General features: G+C 41.4%; 3 protein-coding genes across 3 annotated transcripts; 1 reads left to right on the forward strand and 2 right to left on the reverse strand.

The window, feature by feature from the left end:
* Nucleotides 1-345: 345 nt before the first annotated feature.
* phax (phosphorylated adaptor for RNA export) lies at nt 346-2,228 on the reverse strand. Its single transcript, XM_072377639.1, has one exon. It carries the CDS (start codon nt 1,903-1,905, stop codon nt 664-666), a length of 1,242 nt encoding a protein of 413 aa, XP_072233740.1. The 5' UTR covers nt 1,906-2,228; the 3' UTR covers nt 346-663.
* Nucleotides 2,229-2,677: 449 nt separating this feature from the next.
* On the forward strand, nt 2,678-8,974 carry pmpcb (peptidase, mitochondrial processing subunit beta). Its single transcript, XM_072377146.1, has 13 exons — nt 2,678-2,800; nt 3,108-3,242; nt 3,711-3,797; nt 3,931-4,060; nt 5,215-5,413; nt 5,535-5,614; nt 5,761-5,873; nt 6,869-7,012; nt 7,338-7,498; nt 7,663-7,748; nt 7,820-7,908; nt 8,147-8,222; nt 8,773-8,974. The coding sequence occupies exons 1-13, from the start codon at nt 2,717-2,719 to the stop codon at nt 8,835-8,837; spliced, it is 1,449 nt and encodes a 482-aa protein (XP_072233247.1). The 5' UTR covers nt 2,678-2,716; the 3' UTR covers nt 8,838-8,974.
* On the reverse strand, nt 8,902-16,489 carry dnajc2 (DnaJ (Hsp40) homolog, subfamily C, member 2). Its single transcript, XM_072377145.1, has 16 exons — nt 16,290-16,489; nt 14,727-14,917; nt 13,522-13,597; nt 13,335-13,433; nt 13,014-13,236; nt 12,831-12,896; nt 12,632-12,723; nt 12,410-12,531; nt 11,471-11,620; nt 11,210-11,298; nt 10,736-10,805; nt 10,454-10,635; nt 9,962-10,062; nt 9,555-9,665; nt 9,258-9,418; nt 8,902-9,053 (listed from the first exon to the last, which is right to left on the reverse strand). The coding sequence occupies exons 1-16, from the start codon at nt 16,342-16,344 to the stop codon at nt 8,988-8,990; spliced, it is 1,854 nt and encodes a 617-aa protein (XP_072233246.1). The 5' UTR covers nt 16,345-16,489; the 3' UTR covers nt 8,902-8,987.
* Nucleotides 16,490-16,492: the final 3 nt, after the last annotated feature.

Below are 16,492 nucleotides of genomic sequence, written 5' to 3' on the forward strand. Positions count from 1 at the left end.
AGCTTCACTAATTAGTCCAATATGCATCTTTTCCAAAAGAACTGCACTGAGTAGACGTTACTCCTTAAAAAAAAAGTACATGTCTGCCATCTAGTGGATAGATAAATGTACTACAATAACCACCCAGGTTTTTGTTTTGTTTTGCAGGTTTTTTTTTGTTTCGCAGGTTTTCTTGTGTTTCCCAAGAACACAAAACAGATTTGTTACAGTACACACAGCACCTCTGGCCAATAATCCAGACATGTTGCTAAGTTGGTGCTAAACATCTATCACACTGGTGAAAAAAAAAATTGTTTTAAGACTGGAGTTTTTCCTCTTGGCAGCAAACAATCAATCACAATCATAATCATTCCACCTGAGTCACTTTTATTTATATTCCAGACACAGTCACAGTAGTGAATCTAACAAATAGATGAACAACAAACTTATAATCATAATGAAAACCCCCCAAAATAAAGTTATTGTATTTAAGGATTTGAGAACATTTTTAGCTCGAGTTTGACAAAAAAAAAAAAAACGCCATTTCAAAAAAATGTTCCCACCATAAGCATTTTTATTGTTAGGGTGAGAAAAAGGACACAGTGTGACTCTATTCATTACTTATACAGTGATTTTAGTAGGTCATTTCAGTCTTAGTTGTAATCATCCTTACTCAAGCTACTCTCAGAAAACCTCCAGGTCTGCAGAGTTGTAAACCACTGGTGTCTCCTCAGTGCCAACAGCTGCTTCCTCCTGACCCTCCTCCTCCTCTTCTTCTTCTTCTTCTTCTGCAGCCTCCTCCAATGACTCCAAGGCCTCATTGGTGTCACTAGCAAAAGTCTCCCTGGAGACGTCGTCATGCTCCTGCAAGTTTAGTGTGCCGATGGCCTGCTTCATCTTCTTAGCCACCAAGTGCCGCCTCCTCTTCTGAGCAGCCTTCTTGCTCTTGCAATCCTTCTGTTGTTCCTCAAAGAATATCTGCCTGATCTGGGCCTTAGTGATGCTGGGTGTGTTCTTAAGCAGATTGAGATACACTCCACCAGGCGTCCGCCGCCTGCTGCCGTCCATGGTGTACACACCACCGTTCTCCTCCAGCGTGGCAGTCTCTCCTAGCAGCTCAATGGCTTTTTTCTTCCCAACAACTTTAACAACTCGTTCTATCAAATCTTTCTTAGGCTCTTGTAGTCTGTATGCTATCTCATCAGTGACCTTATCATCAGGGTCGTCCTCTGTGATCTCATACCGACCCTTGATGTCCATCTCAGCTACGGGGCCAAGTCTTTCTTTAACCGGTCTTTTCCTCTTTGCATCACCCCCTGGTCTCTCTTCTGAGTCCCGGGCTTTCATGTATTCCTCCAACTCAGCATCCATCATGCTCACTTCTCCCACCTGCTTAGCCTGCGTCGACAGCTTTTCCATCGCCCTCTCCTTCTCCATTATCTTACGGGCCAAGATAAAGTTATATGTCTCCACATTTCTGCTGGACATGTCAACTCCCTCCATTCCAAATATGCCCAACTCTGCGGTTACGGCATCGTGGCACTGCTCTTGGACCACAGAGCCCCATATATTGTTAATCTTGCGGCTTCCCAACGCGCCAGTGGCATCTACAGGCGTGGGCCCTGACCGAGCTGTGTTTGCAGTCGGCTGCAGAGCGTTGGAAACTTTCTGGCGTTTTCGGCGCCAAACAGCCCCTTCCTCGTCTGACGAATCCGGGTCACTGTCGCTGGAATCCACCGTCTTACCGGTGCTGCGGTATGCAGAGGTAGGTTGCTGGGCAGCAGCTCTGCTCTGAAAGGACTGCCCGCTGAAACCTGGGGAAATCTGGGGTCGCGGATGTTCTGCTGCAGCGGTGCCCATCTCAGTATCCGAGCTGGACCCAGAGATCTCTCCATCCTCCAGATCACCGTCCATAAGATCAGCCATGTTTTTTTTTGTCTGGAAGTCACAGCAAAGATACTAGCTGTTGACTACCGCATCGAAAGTTAAGGCCACTGAACAGCGGTAACAGCTAACGCAACACCATTAGCAGCTAATGATGTTGTTGAACTTAAAGCTAAACCCGGCAGAACATAAAACAACGTGTGTTAAAAAAAATACCTTCAAACGTCTGACAGAAGCCGGCTGTCTGCTCTGCATGAAATTGTATTTTTTAATGTTGTTCGGTTCTTCAAATGACTGCGTCAGAGTGAAGAGGTTGACAAGCGCACTAAAGCAGCAGAAAAATTCCCGCTAGGCTAAACCTACACTTCCGCCACTTCCGCCAAACAACTGTCAAACCCTTTCAAATTAAACGTGAACTCCTACTCCTTTTTTGTCTGTACTCGGTAACAATAAGGGTTGGATAGTAACGAATTTAATCTTGATTTGTGTTATTTGATAACAGTGATAGGAACCTATAATCGGCACAGGTTCTTTTTTAAACTGAAAAGAACGTTTTAATTATCTTAAAACGTGTCAATTGGAAAATGATTCCTAATTCTTTAAAGACATGATCAACTCACTCAGGTTGCCAGTTTTGTTACAAGTAATTTGATTATTTTTTAGTATCATTCTTTATTATTCAGCATGATTAAACAAAAAAAAGGTCACGATGAAACACAAACACAAAAGAAACAGCATCAAACATGAAGATTAATTACTCCTCAGGTTTCTTATTTAAAAAAAAAACAACGTAATCTCCGGCGGATGTTGCGTCAACGGACGCTGCATATGCGCAGTGTTACATATAAACAATATGGCGGCGTCCGTACAGCGTTTCACATCTGCGGGGAGAAATTTTCTCCAAAGACATTTACTGAAGACAAATTATTTGAATGGGGTAAGAATAACGTGCCGAGAGTCGTTTTTCCAATGTAGTAGTGCTTTGGCACTTCCTTGGTAGTTCGTACTACAAAGAATAACAGAGAAAAACTCGTGGCTACACAGGCTCATTGTTTATTAATGGCTATTGGTGGCAAACAGCGATAATCCGCTAAACTACTCTGTGAATAAATCTTAAATTTGGCCAGGGTAATGCAGTAGAACTAATGATGCCATAGTCAGATCAATTACTGCTGACCGATAACAGCTGACGTAAGAGGCCTAAATGTCAAGTGTCATGATGATTGGCTGTTTTCTTACCACAGCTTACTCGACCCCGGAGACTGTTGGCTACCCGAGCGGCTCACCAAGTGGCGATAAATGTTCCTGAAACCAAAGTGACCGCTTTAGAAAACGGACTCCGGGTGTCTTCAGAGGACTCAGGGCTGACAACTTGCACGGTAGGTTAAAGGTTACACTGTTTAATACACGCTTGTTGCGTTCATACGTGTTCAAAACTAAAAAGTCGGATTATGTCGTTACGTGTCGAGTGTTAATCAGTGTCACTCAGCGTCATCCTCAACCCATGCAGCAGCATACATCTAAAAGCGGTCCTGCGGGGGCAGTAGTTCTTTTGATGTTTTTCCTGTTGAGCTGTTCAGTTATTTGAATCATAACCCCCTCCAATTATATGTTATGACAAGTTTTTTTGTAAGATCCTTTTCTTTTTTTAAAAATTTAAATCTTTTAATATTGCTGTAATTTAATTGGTTATGCAGTAAACTATATTGGCATTTTGGTCCTTGTGCCCTTTTTTTTAAGTTTAGGTACTGGCTTCGCTAAAGGTATCTGCATAGCCCTGCTCAGGAGTTTTAGTACAGTGGTAGCACTGTGTGTTGATTGCATTTCTTATGATTAACTTATTCCAGGTGGGCCTTTGGATTGATGCTGGCAGTCGCTATGAGAACGAGAGAAATAATGGCACAGCACACTTCCTTGAGCATATGGCATTCAAGGTGAGAGGTTATTCAAGATGACATGCCAAATTGTTGAATCTTGCTAGCTGGAATTACTAGGAATATCTGTACGTGACCTGCGAAACATACGCCGGGGTTTGTTGAACCGTGTGTGTGTGTACACATGTTACAGGGCACCAGGAAACGCTCTCAGCTGGATCTGGAGTTGGAGATTGAGAACATGGGTGCTCATCTGAATGCTTACACATCTCGAGAGCAGACCGTCTACTACGCCAAAGCTTTCTCAAAGGATCTTCCTCGAGGTACAGACCGACAGGGGAACCGATTATTACAGTGACATCCAGGTGACACTGAGATGTGGTGGTGACCAAGATGAGGATTGCACCAATGATATAAGTTGGCACCGAAGCTTTGTCTTTACAAAATCTGCTTGTTATATCAACTTGAAAATACAATAAGTACAAACCATCATAAAGGAAGCAGATGACCTGAGTAGAATATGGGTGTTTACATGTTAAGAAAGAGAAGACGGTGGAAGGAATGGTTTGAGCCTTCAGCAGCATAACTAAGTGATAGCTTTGGGTCACCAATATTAAGTATTTGCTTTATCAAATAGAGAAGTTTTAGCTAAATACTTAAAGTAGAGAGGGCGCCTGCCTCCTGGAAAGATGGGAGCCTGATAGCTAAAAGCTCTGCCTCCCATTTCATTTAAACTCTTGGAACCCCAAATAAGCCTACATTATAAGAGTGAAGCAACCTTTTGGGATAATGTGGTAATATGAGGTCGTAGGTTTATTTTGACATAGCTCTTCCATGCTTGATTTTCCAATGAAAAATACAAAGTGGGTATATTGCACAAAATGAGTTAGAATTTAATTGAGCCGAATAATACATTATTAGTCCCAAAATAGCACTGATCGCTTATGTCAGGTCAGCAGAGAAAAAGTGTCCATCTGTAAATTCATGCTCTCTGTTAATAAAGTTGCTCATCATATATTCATTAGTCAGGGCCGCAATGCACGATCCAATATGCGATCTGTGTGTACAATTGAGCTATCTGTGTATTATGCTGTAACTTGCGTGCCAGACTTTCAAACAACCTTGTAGACAAAGGAAGTGTGTATGTGTGTGTTGGTACTACCGACAATGGAAACCAAAGAAAGAAACTAATAACTAACCTTAATTAATCCCTCTATGTAATGGAAAAACACCAGGATTTACATTGGCTAAAATTTAATTCTGGAGTTTATAGAAAGCCAATGAAGAGTTACTGAAGTTGCTTCTCTTGCTTATTCTCATCAAGACTCTTGCTGCAGCGTTTTGGATGAGCTACAGGCTTCTCAGATGGCTATTTATATCGGGGAACCCCTGACTTGATACATGTGATGTAGATTGGAGTGTAGGGAATAAAAGTAATTGCTTGATGAAAATTCCTGTTCTTTTTTTGTGTCCCAAGCCGTTGAGATCCTGGCTGACATCATCCAAAACAGCACGCTGGGCGAAGCAGAGATCGAGAGGGAGCGAGGAGTGATCCTCAGAGAGATGCAGGAGGTGGAGACAAATCTGCAAGAAGTGGTCTTTGATTACCTGCATGCAACGTCGTACCAGTCCACAGCTCTGGGCAGGACCATCCTAGGCCCCACGGAGAACATCAAGTAAGACCCCGGCATGTTATTTTTCTTTACAGCTAGCGGTTTTGAAGTCTGATATTTCTACCAGAGGTAAGCAGTTTAACTTTCCTCCATGCTTAGTCAGTTGTATGTGTTTGTAATGCAGGACCATTAACAGAGGAGACTTGGTTGAGTACATCACTACTCACTACAAAGGACCCAGAATTGTGCTGGCTGCTGCTGGAGGTCAGACCCTTTATCTTATGTGTTTTGTTTGGAATGAGGTGAAATGTTACTAAATGACAATGCCCTAATGGCACAGAAAGATGGTTCACAGAATATGGTGAGATAGTCGTGACCCTCAGGTCTGTCTGTGATCTGTTTCTGATCAGGAGTTTGTCACGATGAACTCATCAGTTTGGCCAAGTATCACTTTGGAAAACTTCCCGGCAGATATCAAGGAGAGGCCCCAGCACTTCCACCATGTCATTTCACAGGAAGTGAGGTAGGATTAAGTCTTCGGTGACATCACACAGAGAAAACTGTATTATCTAGAGTAATAGTTAATATATTTAGGATTTACAAAGTAATTTGTTTTCTTTATTTGGGGAAAAAATGTTTCAGGAAAAACTTTTTGTATTAGATATACATACACAGATCAGCTACGAGAATAGGATCATCTCCTTTTGCTGTTGCCTTTGTCGATTGGGCTTGCTTCCACGACCCTATTAAATTGGTATTTGGGAAGGTTGGGGGGGCCAGGTGAACACCTCACTCTTTTGTTGAGTCCTTTGAGCTCCTCCTAAGCAGTCTTTGTGGGGCTCACTGCTGTCCTGCTGAGGTAGAGGAGAACTGTTGCCAGATGTGAAGGATGTGGCTGATCTGTAGGTAGATGGGAAGTGTCAAAGTAACATCCACGTGAACGCCAGGATGCAGGTTTTTATGGATGCAGATATAAATATTCTTTGATCCTGGGGTAAAGAGTAACAATGGTTGATAGTGATCTTAATGGACAAATGCCCATTTTAGAATGAGTGACAAATTAGCAAATTTGTTACCATTTTTTTTTTATTCATGAGCATTGTGCAGCATATCTGAGTCTTGACTGGAACAGAGTGTGAAACAGTGGGCTCCTGTCCTCCATATGCTCTTTCTGTCTGTTTTTTCAACTTCTTTGTGGTCTTTTAACTGTTGCAGGGATTCTAACCCCAGACATTTGAACAGTCACATACAGCAGCCAGGGCTTCTGGCCTTTCAGGCTTTATACCTAATAAGAATATTCAGTTTGAAATTAAATGACTTGGAAATGATTGATATGGGAAGTACTGGCAAAAATGCTATTTTAAAAATTTCAATAGTGACTTGGTAAACATTTGTAAGGATTTTTTTTTTTTGTTAATTTTCTATCATTCTAGGATAGATTTTTATAGTGAAAAATGGATAGAAATGTCTTCTATGGGGTATTTAAGTTAGTGGAAATCCTGTCTGCTCCTGTTTCAGATCCGCGTGCGGGACGACAAAATGCCCCTGGCTCATATTGCCATCGCTGTGGAGGCAGTAGGATGGTCTCACCCTGACACCATCCCCCTAATGGTGGCCAATACACTTATTGGAAACTGGGACCGCTCTTTCGGTGGAGGAGTGGTAAGTGCAGAGGAAACCCAAAATACCGGTGATGTGTTACCTAAGAATCTTCACACATCTCATTCCAGGCTTCACTCCACAACTTTTAACACTTTATTATCACACGCTATCTTCTCATAAATGTATTTTTACCCAGTGGGCAAAAAATTGTGTCTTAAAACTGTATCTAAATCCTCATTCAACCATGTGAAGTTGTGAGGACCAGAAAAAAATGTGCATTCAAACAAATACGTGTAAATTTCCACGTAGTCAGCAAGTGATTATTTGGTTGTCGGTGTTCCCACCTTTCTTTCTCTAGTTAAGACTGTTTTCTTTGTGAACCCAGAATCTTTCCAGTAAACTGGCTCAGATGGCCTGTCAGGGAAACCTGTGCCACAGTTTCCAGTCCTTCAACACCTGCTACACAGACACGGGCCTGTGGGGGCTCTACATGGTGTGTGAGCCAGGCACCATCAACGATATGATGCACTTCACTCAAATGGAATGGTCAGTCTGCTCACATTCAGATAACAGTGAGAAATGCTGTAGAAGTGATGATCAAAGTAGCCGAGAATGTAAAGGCTACTTAAATGTGTACAAAAAAAAAATACAGTCTGTCGAAAGTGACAGAGACTTCTTTGCCTCAGTCTAATGTGTATTGCTGCTGTCAGGATGTCTCTTTGTACGAACGTGACGGAGAGTGAGGTGGCTCGGGCCAAGAATCTGCTCAAGACCAACATGCTCCTTCATCTCGACGGTAGGGCAGCATGACAGAAAATCACACGCTCGTGCAGTTCCTGGTGTCAACATTGACTTTGCTTCTTCCAGGATCCACCCCAATCTGTGAGGACATTGGTAGACAGATGTTGTGCTACAGTCGCAGGATCCCTCTACATGAACTCGAGGCTCGAATTGATGTGAGTTGATGACACTTGCTCGACTCGGCGAACTCGTGTCGGACATCTCGGAAACCAACAAATGGAAACGCTAACAGTAAACGTTCTGCACCATACTATGAAGTTATCTGATCTCCTTTTTGCTAAGTTCTATTTTCCTTTAATATGACTTGGTTTTCTGAAGTGGTAAACCGTGAAAGAAAGTAGAACTGGTGATGGTAAATTGTTGCATTGTCTTACATGCGATGCCTCTCAACAGGCCATCAACGCTGATACCATTAAGGAAGTATGCGCCAAATACATCTACAACAGAGCTCCTGCGATCGCAGCAGTTGGTAGGTTTCACTTTTGTATTGTATTGTATTTTGTACTTGAAAATGGCAGAGACGTGCCTTTTTAATCCATAACGCAGCTGTTTGCACAGTTGTACATTTTTCTCTTTCCAGAATTCTGTCCACATGACCTCCGTACCTGTCAGTGGTGTTGCTAGAAATACTAAAAGTGCAATCATTTCAAAAGTATAGATTTAAGGCCTTTAAACACAGTTTTATAGTTAAAATTATGTTGTGAAAGTTCATCCCAAGCAGGGTTCAGCATTTTGATAATAGTACACAGGCGTTCATTTTTTATTCCTATCAATGCATTGTTGATGTAATATAGCTGTAAACGGATTTGAGAATGCATCGGGTCATGTCAGCACAGCTCAAGGTTCTGGAGCTTGATCTGTCAAGATTCTATGTGGAGGTCAGTCTGAGTTAGACTGCATCTTCACAGCTTGAAAGAGCTGTGAGAATGGGGAAAACAGCAGCAGTTGCTCTGAAAAGATGGCTGAAGCTACAAAATAAAAGCAGCACATTAAATACAATTATTTTTTTTTGTTTCCAGGTCCAATCGAGCAGCTGCCAGACTACAATCAGATCCGCAGTGGGATGTTCTGGATGAGAAGCTGAGCAGAAGCATTCTAAGAAACCATCGACTGTACAGCATAAAAACAAACCATATTTAAGTCTCGTCTCTAGTCAATTTCTTTTTATTATAAAATAAAGAACAACACAATAACATTAAAATAACACAGATTCTATTATGATTTGTGGTTCTTGTCATTTCTTTCTGGTTGCCACTTGCTCCTGAGCAGCTTTCTTTGCTTTAACCATTTCCACCAGTTCCTGTCGAGAGGAAAAAAAAAAAAAAAAGTGTTAGATTAACAGTAGAATTCAAAGTGCTTCAGTTTGTTGTTGACAGTTTCACTGTATTCCATCTTGCCTTATTAACAGAACAGGTAGACAGAAGACCCACCTCTTGGTAAGAGCGTGTCCACTCAACAGCACCATAAACTACAGTGAATCTTTGAAGATCTCAGGTCAACATACCTTGTACCTCTTCATACAGTCTTTTTTGCTTCGTCCGGGGACAGCAGCAGCTATCTTCTCCCACCGCTCGGGAGTGCTGACTGGGTAGGTTTTGAGGGCTTGTTCCAGAAGTTTCTGTTCCTCTGTGGTCCAGGGGGCAGCGTTACCTTCGCTACCAGAGGCTGGAGAACCAAACATAGACTGTAGTTTTGTGCTTTTAATTGAAAACGAGAAGCAGCTTCTCGTTACTGATTCTGATAAAGCCAAGACAGCAACCGTCTCACTTTTCATTTGAGTAACTGTCCCAACTCCACTTACCATCGAATCTCTCGGAGGGCGCAGCATTGTCAATGGAGGGCGGCACTGAAGAGTGCTCCTTCTTGAACTTCTCAAAAGCTTTTCTGTTTATCTCATCTTTCTGTAGAGGATCTGAAGACATGAGTAAAAAAAAAAAAAAAAAGACAAAAGGTTAGTCTATAAAAATCCAATTGCAGCAGAAGATTACTTTTATCACAGTCAAGGTTTTAGTGGGTGAAGTATATTACACTACAATAATATTCCGTGAAAATGTTCCAAAACCTTTTCCCCAGACTGGAACATGTTTCAGCCGCGATAGAAGAGAACTGCCCACAGTTGGCATTTATCAGCAAGCAACTGCATTTACAATTAATTAACTATTTTTGCTCAAACCAGAGGTCTGAAGATGTATATCCTTGTGATTTTACCGAGTCTTTGTAGATTCTTCGCTTTGTTAATGACATCTTTGGCTGTCCTCTTCATGCCGCTGGTGGAGTGCAAGTTCATGTAATTGGCGATAACTTCCCATCTGCAAGAAAGACGGTTACATTTTTGAAAACATTTTTTTTCCTTTTTAAGAAGCAAAAGCAGGGCCACATGATTATTCCAGTTGAAGATCACAGTCTCTTGAAAAGAAATCAATAAAAAAAAACAAGATGAAAGCAGCAGAGAAACACAACAGGTAACAATTTGATGGAAAAGAGCTGCATTGGAGATAATGGAATAATTCTTGTTCTCTTCCAGATAAAAGCCACAGTCTGTCCTGGAGAATATCTAAATAACTTCAGATGTGAAAACAAGGTTTTGCTCCTGTGAGCGTCCTCCTGTGAGAGGTGGTCCGTTTCTGTGACCAATTGGGCGAGAATAATCGCAGCCTAATTCATCATGTATAATTTGGGGCTGTAATTTCAAGTCACTACCTCGCGTTGGTTCCAGCGGGAAAGAGGTTGACTGCTTTGATGAGTAGCTGGAGGTCATCCTCGTTCCAGCCCTTCCCCCCTCCGCCTCCTCCTCCACTGGCCTGCTCAGTGCTGCGAGCCGCCTGCCTGGCCTGGACCTCGGCCTCCCTCTCCTTCTGCAGTTGGGCATTCACCTCCTGGACCTGGAGAATACGTATTGTGCATTTGAAAGAACCTTGTATAAATCAGCTGAGACTTATTCCCTTAAAAAGATTGCGTGTGTGTGTGGGGTCACATTTTTACCTGTTTCTCAACTGCTGTCTTGCCGTCCTCTTTAGAGGCTGAGGCCAGGATTTCATTCAGGGACTGCAGACTGGAAACAAAAATACTGTCACATCTCTTCAGGTCCCCATTTTCAAACCACACTAGAAGACTTGGATTTCTATCACTTTTGGAACTTGGAAGACCCAGAGTTCAGTACATCATCTCAAAGCTTTTTTAAACTTGCAGTTCAGTTACTTAGAATTATAAATAGAGGAAAAAATGATACATGGTTATACTGTATTTTAGCTCTGTTCCAATCCACACAAACTTTAAACATTTTATTTAGTAGATTCATATATGTGAGACTCTTCTCGTCAAACTGTCTTTGTCTACATTGCTTTGCGTGCTTTATCTGATCCAAAGAGGTCATCTGTAGCCCTGATGTACAGAAAAATGCGTCTTCAAAAATTCTAATATCAAAGCTCAGGAAAGCGATCTTAAAGTTGTCAGAACCTTGTCAGTTCTAGTCGGTCACAGAGTTTCTCCACTTCCTCCAACATTTTCACGCTGTCGGTTTCGTTGTCAGCAAAGTAATTCCAGTTCTGTAGAGGGACGAAATATGTGACATGAGGGCAGAAAAAACATCAACTAAACACCAAAGCTAACACGCATCTAAAAAAATAAAAAAAAATACTGGGATACTTCATTTTACATGGCAATAATCAGTGTAATCACATATCGGAGACGATGAGTACGTATTGTATAGGAGTTAACCTTGCAGGTGGTCCTGAGTTTCTGCCTCTCCTTCTTGATGGCCTTCTTCTGGATCTCCTTCTCTTTCTTTGCCTGCTGGGCTGCCTGCCTGGCCTCCTCTTCTTCTTTCTCTTTTGCTAAACGTGCTGCTTCCAGCTCTGCCTGTCGTGCCTGCGAAAAGCACAGAAACCCGAGGTGAGCAACTGACAAAGTGACAATGTCATTCCAGATGTTCCTAAATTTAAAAGCGTGGCCATTTGATGCATCTGCTGATAAAACGGTCCATCTTTTAAACCGCTATCTGACAACATGCATCAGATCTACACAGCTCTCATCACTTGATCATTGCCTCACAAGCTTCTTTTTTTCCCTACAGACCAGCTGGCTGAATAAATCCAGAGGTGGAGCACTGGTATGATGCTTCTTCAAACACAATTTACTCGACCTTACAGTTATAATCTCCAATAGGACTGACTGACTGACTTCTTGGTCTGCCCCTAACCAAGAAAAATCATCAGGTCATGGAAGGAGCAGGACTTGACTGACCACTGCAAAGAAGCAGGTTATTGCAGTAGATAGTAAAGAGTCTGATCAAGAGGGCAATTCAAATGGTCATGCATCACGATCCTTAAGTATCTAAATAAATATTTAGCAACATTTTCTTTTTTTGAAAACTTCAAACATGCTATAAACCAATGTTTTTTATTTTTATTTTATTTAAAATCCAACAGTCCTGAGCCACAAGTTAAAAGTTTATTTCAGCTCCAGTAAAACTCTACCTAGAAACTAAACAGTAACAAAGCCCCTTTTATAAATATATAAATATACAGTAGAATAAGTACACAGCGAGTATCCTTTGCATTAAAAACAGTAAAGACTGTAGGAAATGGGCTGGGGAGGGAGTACTGCATCATACTCCCAATATTTGGTCAATATATTATGTGAATGAATTGGACTTACTCTCTCCTTCTCTTCCTGCTCTTTCTTCTTGGCCTCAACTTTAGCTTTCTTCTCAGACTCTTTCCTCGCTTTTTCTTCTTCTTTGAATTTTTTTATTCTAGGGTCACAGCTGTAGGCCGTATCTGTAGTGAAACAAGGCAACTCAGTCACAAGTCAGTGGTGGAGCTTTTTACGGCAGCTTTACGGTGATGGTTTTGGCATGTAGCAGCTGTGAGACTGTACCAACTAGTGTGCGTATTCTGTTCATCTCCTCCTTCTTCCTCTGAGCTCTGGAGGCTCTGTTTTGCTTTTCAATCCATCTCCTTTCATCTCGACTGCAGAGGGAAAAAAAAAAAGTCATCTCAATTTAGGCACGAGTCGCATCACAAAACCTGAAAATGCGTTCCAGTGCAGTGCACAAATGGGATATACATCATCTCACCATTCAGCTTTTTCCTTTTCCTCTTCATCCAAGTATGAGAATTCCCTCCAGGAATCAAAGTTGTACCTTTAACAGTAAAAATGACTGAGTTTGACATTTCATCTCTTGGTTTGATTTTAGACTGCAACTCTGGCTTGAATAAAATAATAAAAAAAGAATCATTATTATTATTATTCTGCTTACCAAAAAGAGTAAAAATTGTCCACTTCCTCAAAAGATGACTCCATGGTTCCAAGTTTGGGCACGTGCTTTTTGGAAGACCATCTGGCATTTCTCTCAAAAACAGGAGAAAACACCTCGGAAAAGTTTTCTTTGCCTTCGCTCTTGGAAGGCACGCAGTTGTCAAAGGTGGGATCTACACTGTCAAAGGCTCTCCTCTTTATGGGGTCTGAGAGGATTTCAATTGCTATGGTCCAAAATAAAAAAAATAAAAATATATATTACTACAATAATGCAGTGACAGTCAATGCAAGACGTTCCCTTAGTAACCACAGCATTGTGTACCTTTAGTTATACAGGTGAAGTAGTCATTGTCTCCTTCAACAATCTGTTCTCCTGCAGCTTTCCTTTTGTCAGGATGGTGCTTCAACACAATTGCTTTATCTGCAGAGAAACAGCAGAGAATGGGATCAAACCATCTTCATCGGGGGGGGAACCTGATCCATGACGCCAGAGGAGGAGACATACTTACGGGCAGCTTTGATCTGTTTCTGCGTTGCTTTGTATCTCAAGTGTGGGAGCCCAAGGACAGCATAGTGATCTTGATTCTAACCGCAACAAAAAAATAAAAAATAAATGAAAGATTAAACTATGGAAGAAGAATTATTACATTCAACTTTGATGAGAAGCTCATCTGGTTATTACACATGGGCCGGTATCAAAGGTGGTGTTACTATGATAAATAGATATGAAAAAATAAGCTCTCCAACTGCAAAGGAGGGCATTAAGAGGCTGAAAATATGTTTCAGCTAAAATCTCAACACTGCTTCTCCAAATCCAAGGGCTCTTATAGACCAAACCAATGCAAAGAGCCAACTAAATGGCCCTTGAACACACCACTTCCAGCTGATGGCCAGAAAATACGGTCAATGCCTGCAAAAGGCAACCTGGTTCACTATTGCAGAGAGGGGCAGCGGTACATGCAGCATACATTAACAGAAATCAGTCGGTCCTCTGTTTCTTCCCTCTACATGGCCATGTTGTTGTGAAGTGGTGCTTCTTTTGGCAGAATCGACGATGAGAAATGACAAGAAATCTGTGTGTCGCATGTTAACGACCAATCAGAGTGAGCTTTCTCACCAATAACCCTAACAGCGATTCAAACATGTTAAAATCGGTTTGGGAAAAAAAAGAAAAGAAAAAAAACTTTGAGAAGTCCAGCAATGTCGACGGTGCTATACATTGCTGAAAAAAAAAAAAGCAAGACAGATGTTCAAATTGGCTGCAGATGTGCAGCAGGGGTTCTTGCCACTTAAGTATCTTGTGTCTTGGTAATCAAATAATCACTTTGAAGCAGTGACTATTAGATTTATCCCAATTTTTACAGTGTTTAGAAGCAGACAGACAACTGTCCCGTCCCCTGCTGCGATTAGTTTTAGTCTTTGAAATATCAGACTCATCTAGTTAGCTTATTTGTACGTATATTCAATGTTTAGGTTTGTCATTTTCTTCTGTTTTTACATTAAGATGTGTAATGTTAAGTGACTTGCCTCAAGTGGCAAACCTATCAAGTACTTAACTATTCTTTTTTAGTTTATCAGTTTCTCTGTCCTATGCATGACATACCTGACAGCATAAACTGTGGCAAATGCTGAATAAGAAAAAAACAACCAAAAAAACACAAGATGTTAATAAGCCGAGTTTTTAGGAGGCTTTTCAGATACTTCTCTAAGATACCTTCCAATCTTTAGGGTCAAGAGTTCGGAGCATGGGGTGCTCCTCAAGCTGAAACTCCTCATCCTCCGACTCCTCTGAGGACTCCTCCTCTTCCTCCAGCTCTTGGAACGAGGCAGACACATTCCTGTTCCTCCTCCTCACGTACGCCTCAAACCATCGACCCACCGGCTCCACCTGAACCTGCACAGATGCTGCGGGGGGTACAGAGAAGTAACAATGACGACTGTGCCAAATCATATGTGGACAGGAGTGGTAAAATTCAGCCTGGATGATACAAGAATTCAAAGTCAACATAAATAGTAACCTTTTTTACTCCCAAACACATCAGTTTTGTAAAATGAGTACATATTTTCCTCTAACCAGGAATGCTGGCTGTCCAGCTGAACCTCAGTATAAGTCAGCTGATGCACCATTACAAAAAAATAAATGAATAAGAATTGGAAGTACACTAGAATGAAAAAAAGAAGACTTTTTAGGAGTCCAATATTCACCCAGTAGAAATTATGTAGGATTGTTCATGGAGCTACTGACAGCTGATACCAGAAGAATCTAGCTGTGCTAAAGCAGTTCTGAAGGACAAACTTCAGAAAACTTTTCCTGATCATTGAGAGGGTTCCAGCTGCAAGAAGCAATTCTCTGTGGCCGTTGCTCCCAGTTATTGAACCCAAAAGTTCACTTTTTCCCCCACCAAGCACTGGCAATATTTGAATTCCAATGAAGCATTTGTTTAATTTATTTATTTTTATTTTTTTAAAGCAAAAGGTTTATTTCTTTAAACTTCTGGTGAGCAATAAGACATCAAGGTTTAGATACTCAGATCACTCATTTCTTGTCACGGTTGGAGCTTTTATCACTAAAGTGACATGCCCATGAATATATTATATAGTCGTGGAGAGAAGGGTGCCATTCCAATCCCCTCTGCATTAAGTTTACATAGAACTCTAAGAAGTCCAACTCCCCTCTTCAAACTCTTAGGATTACCTGGATGACTGAGAATCTGTATCAACATATATTTGGATGTTGTAACAATTAACATAAAATGTTTACTGCAAACTACTGCAGAACTCCCACAATCAGACACCAAGCTATTCGAGTAACATTGAGCGTATTTTTACTTTGGCTTGGTTTTCCACTTTCCCTTAAAAAGGGAAACACCTGTTTATGTCTTCGGCGAAAATAGTAACCGGTCAGGCTACAGTAAGTACAACAGGTGTTCATACAAAATATGTGAAATGCCAAACAAGTGCGTAGGTACCAAGAGCTGCCAACAAGCCTGTGTAGCTTAAGTCGGTAACTCCTAAAAAAATAACGGCATTAAATGCAACAATGAGTGGGCATCAACCCGGTAACATTACACAACACGCCAAATACCATTTTGAATCAAATGCTACACAACAGAAAGTATTTAGAATGAATTGTCTCTTTCAGTCTTCAAATTAGTCGATAATCTTGGCACAGTTTTTGTTGCCTGTTTTTAAGATGTACGCTAATAAGTATAGCACCAGTCAATATGTAACATTAGTAGCTTGGTTAGCTATCTTCCTGTGGCCTGTCACTGCTTACCGGCAGCCGCTTTGAAGACGACCGTTTCTTCACCGTCCTTTGCTTCTAACAGCATCTCTGAAAAACGGTCTTTGTGAACATTCACCTGCCGCAATTATCAAGAGAGAGCTTTCAAAAGTGCTAGAGTTTGTGGCCCGCTCTTTAACACACCACATGGGCCTCCCTTTGCAAGTGGCAATCTGACAACGGGCTCGGGAGTCTGG

This window comes from Leuresthes tenuis, unplaced genomic scaffold (assembly GCF_036924035.1).
Source record: "Leuresthes tenuis unplaced genomic scaffold, fLeuTen1.0.hap1 SCAF_23, whole genome shotgun sequence".
NCBI classification, from domain to species: domain Eukaryota; kingdom Metazoa; phylum Chordata; class Actinopteri; order Atheriniformes; family Atherinopsidae; genus Leuresthes; species Leuresthes tenuis.

Coding starts and splice junctions, on each gene's coding strand:
- phax (XM_072377639.1), bottom strand. CDS start 1,905: ATGGCTGATCTTATGGACGGTGATCTGGAGGATGGAGAGATCTCTGGG.
- pmpcb (XM_072377146.1), top strand. CDS start 2,717: ATGGCGGCGTCCGTACAGCGTTTCACATCTGCGGGGAGAAATTTTCTC. Junction 3,243..3,710: donor CAGGGCTGACAACTTGCACG/GTAGGTTAAAGG, acceptor AACTTATTCCAG/GTGGGCCTTTGGATTGATGC. Junction 7,749..7,819: donor CATGCTCCTTCATCTCGACG/GTAGGGCAGCAT, acceptor TGCTTCTTCCAG/GATCCACCCCAATCTGTGAG.
- dnajc2 (XM_072377145.1), bottom strand. CDS start 16,344: ATGCTGTTAGAAGCAAAGGACGGTGAAGAAACGGTCGTCTTCAAAGCG. Junction 13,434..13,521: donor GAAACAGATCAAAGCTGCCC/GTAAGTATGTCT, acceptor GTTTCTCTGCAG/ATAAAGCAATTGTGTTGAAG. Junction 11,621..12,409: donor AGCAGGAAGAGAAGGAGAGA/GTAAGTCCAATT, acceptor TGCTTTTCGCAG/GCACGACAGGCAGAGCTGGA.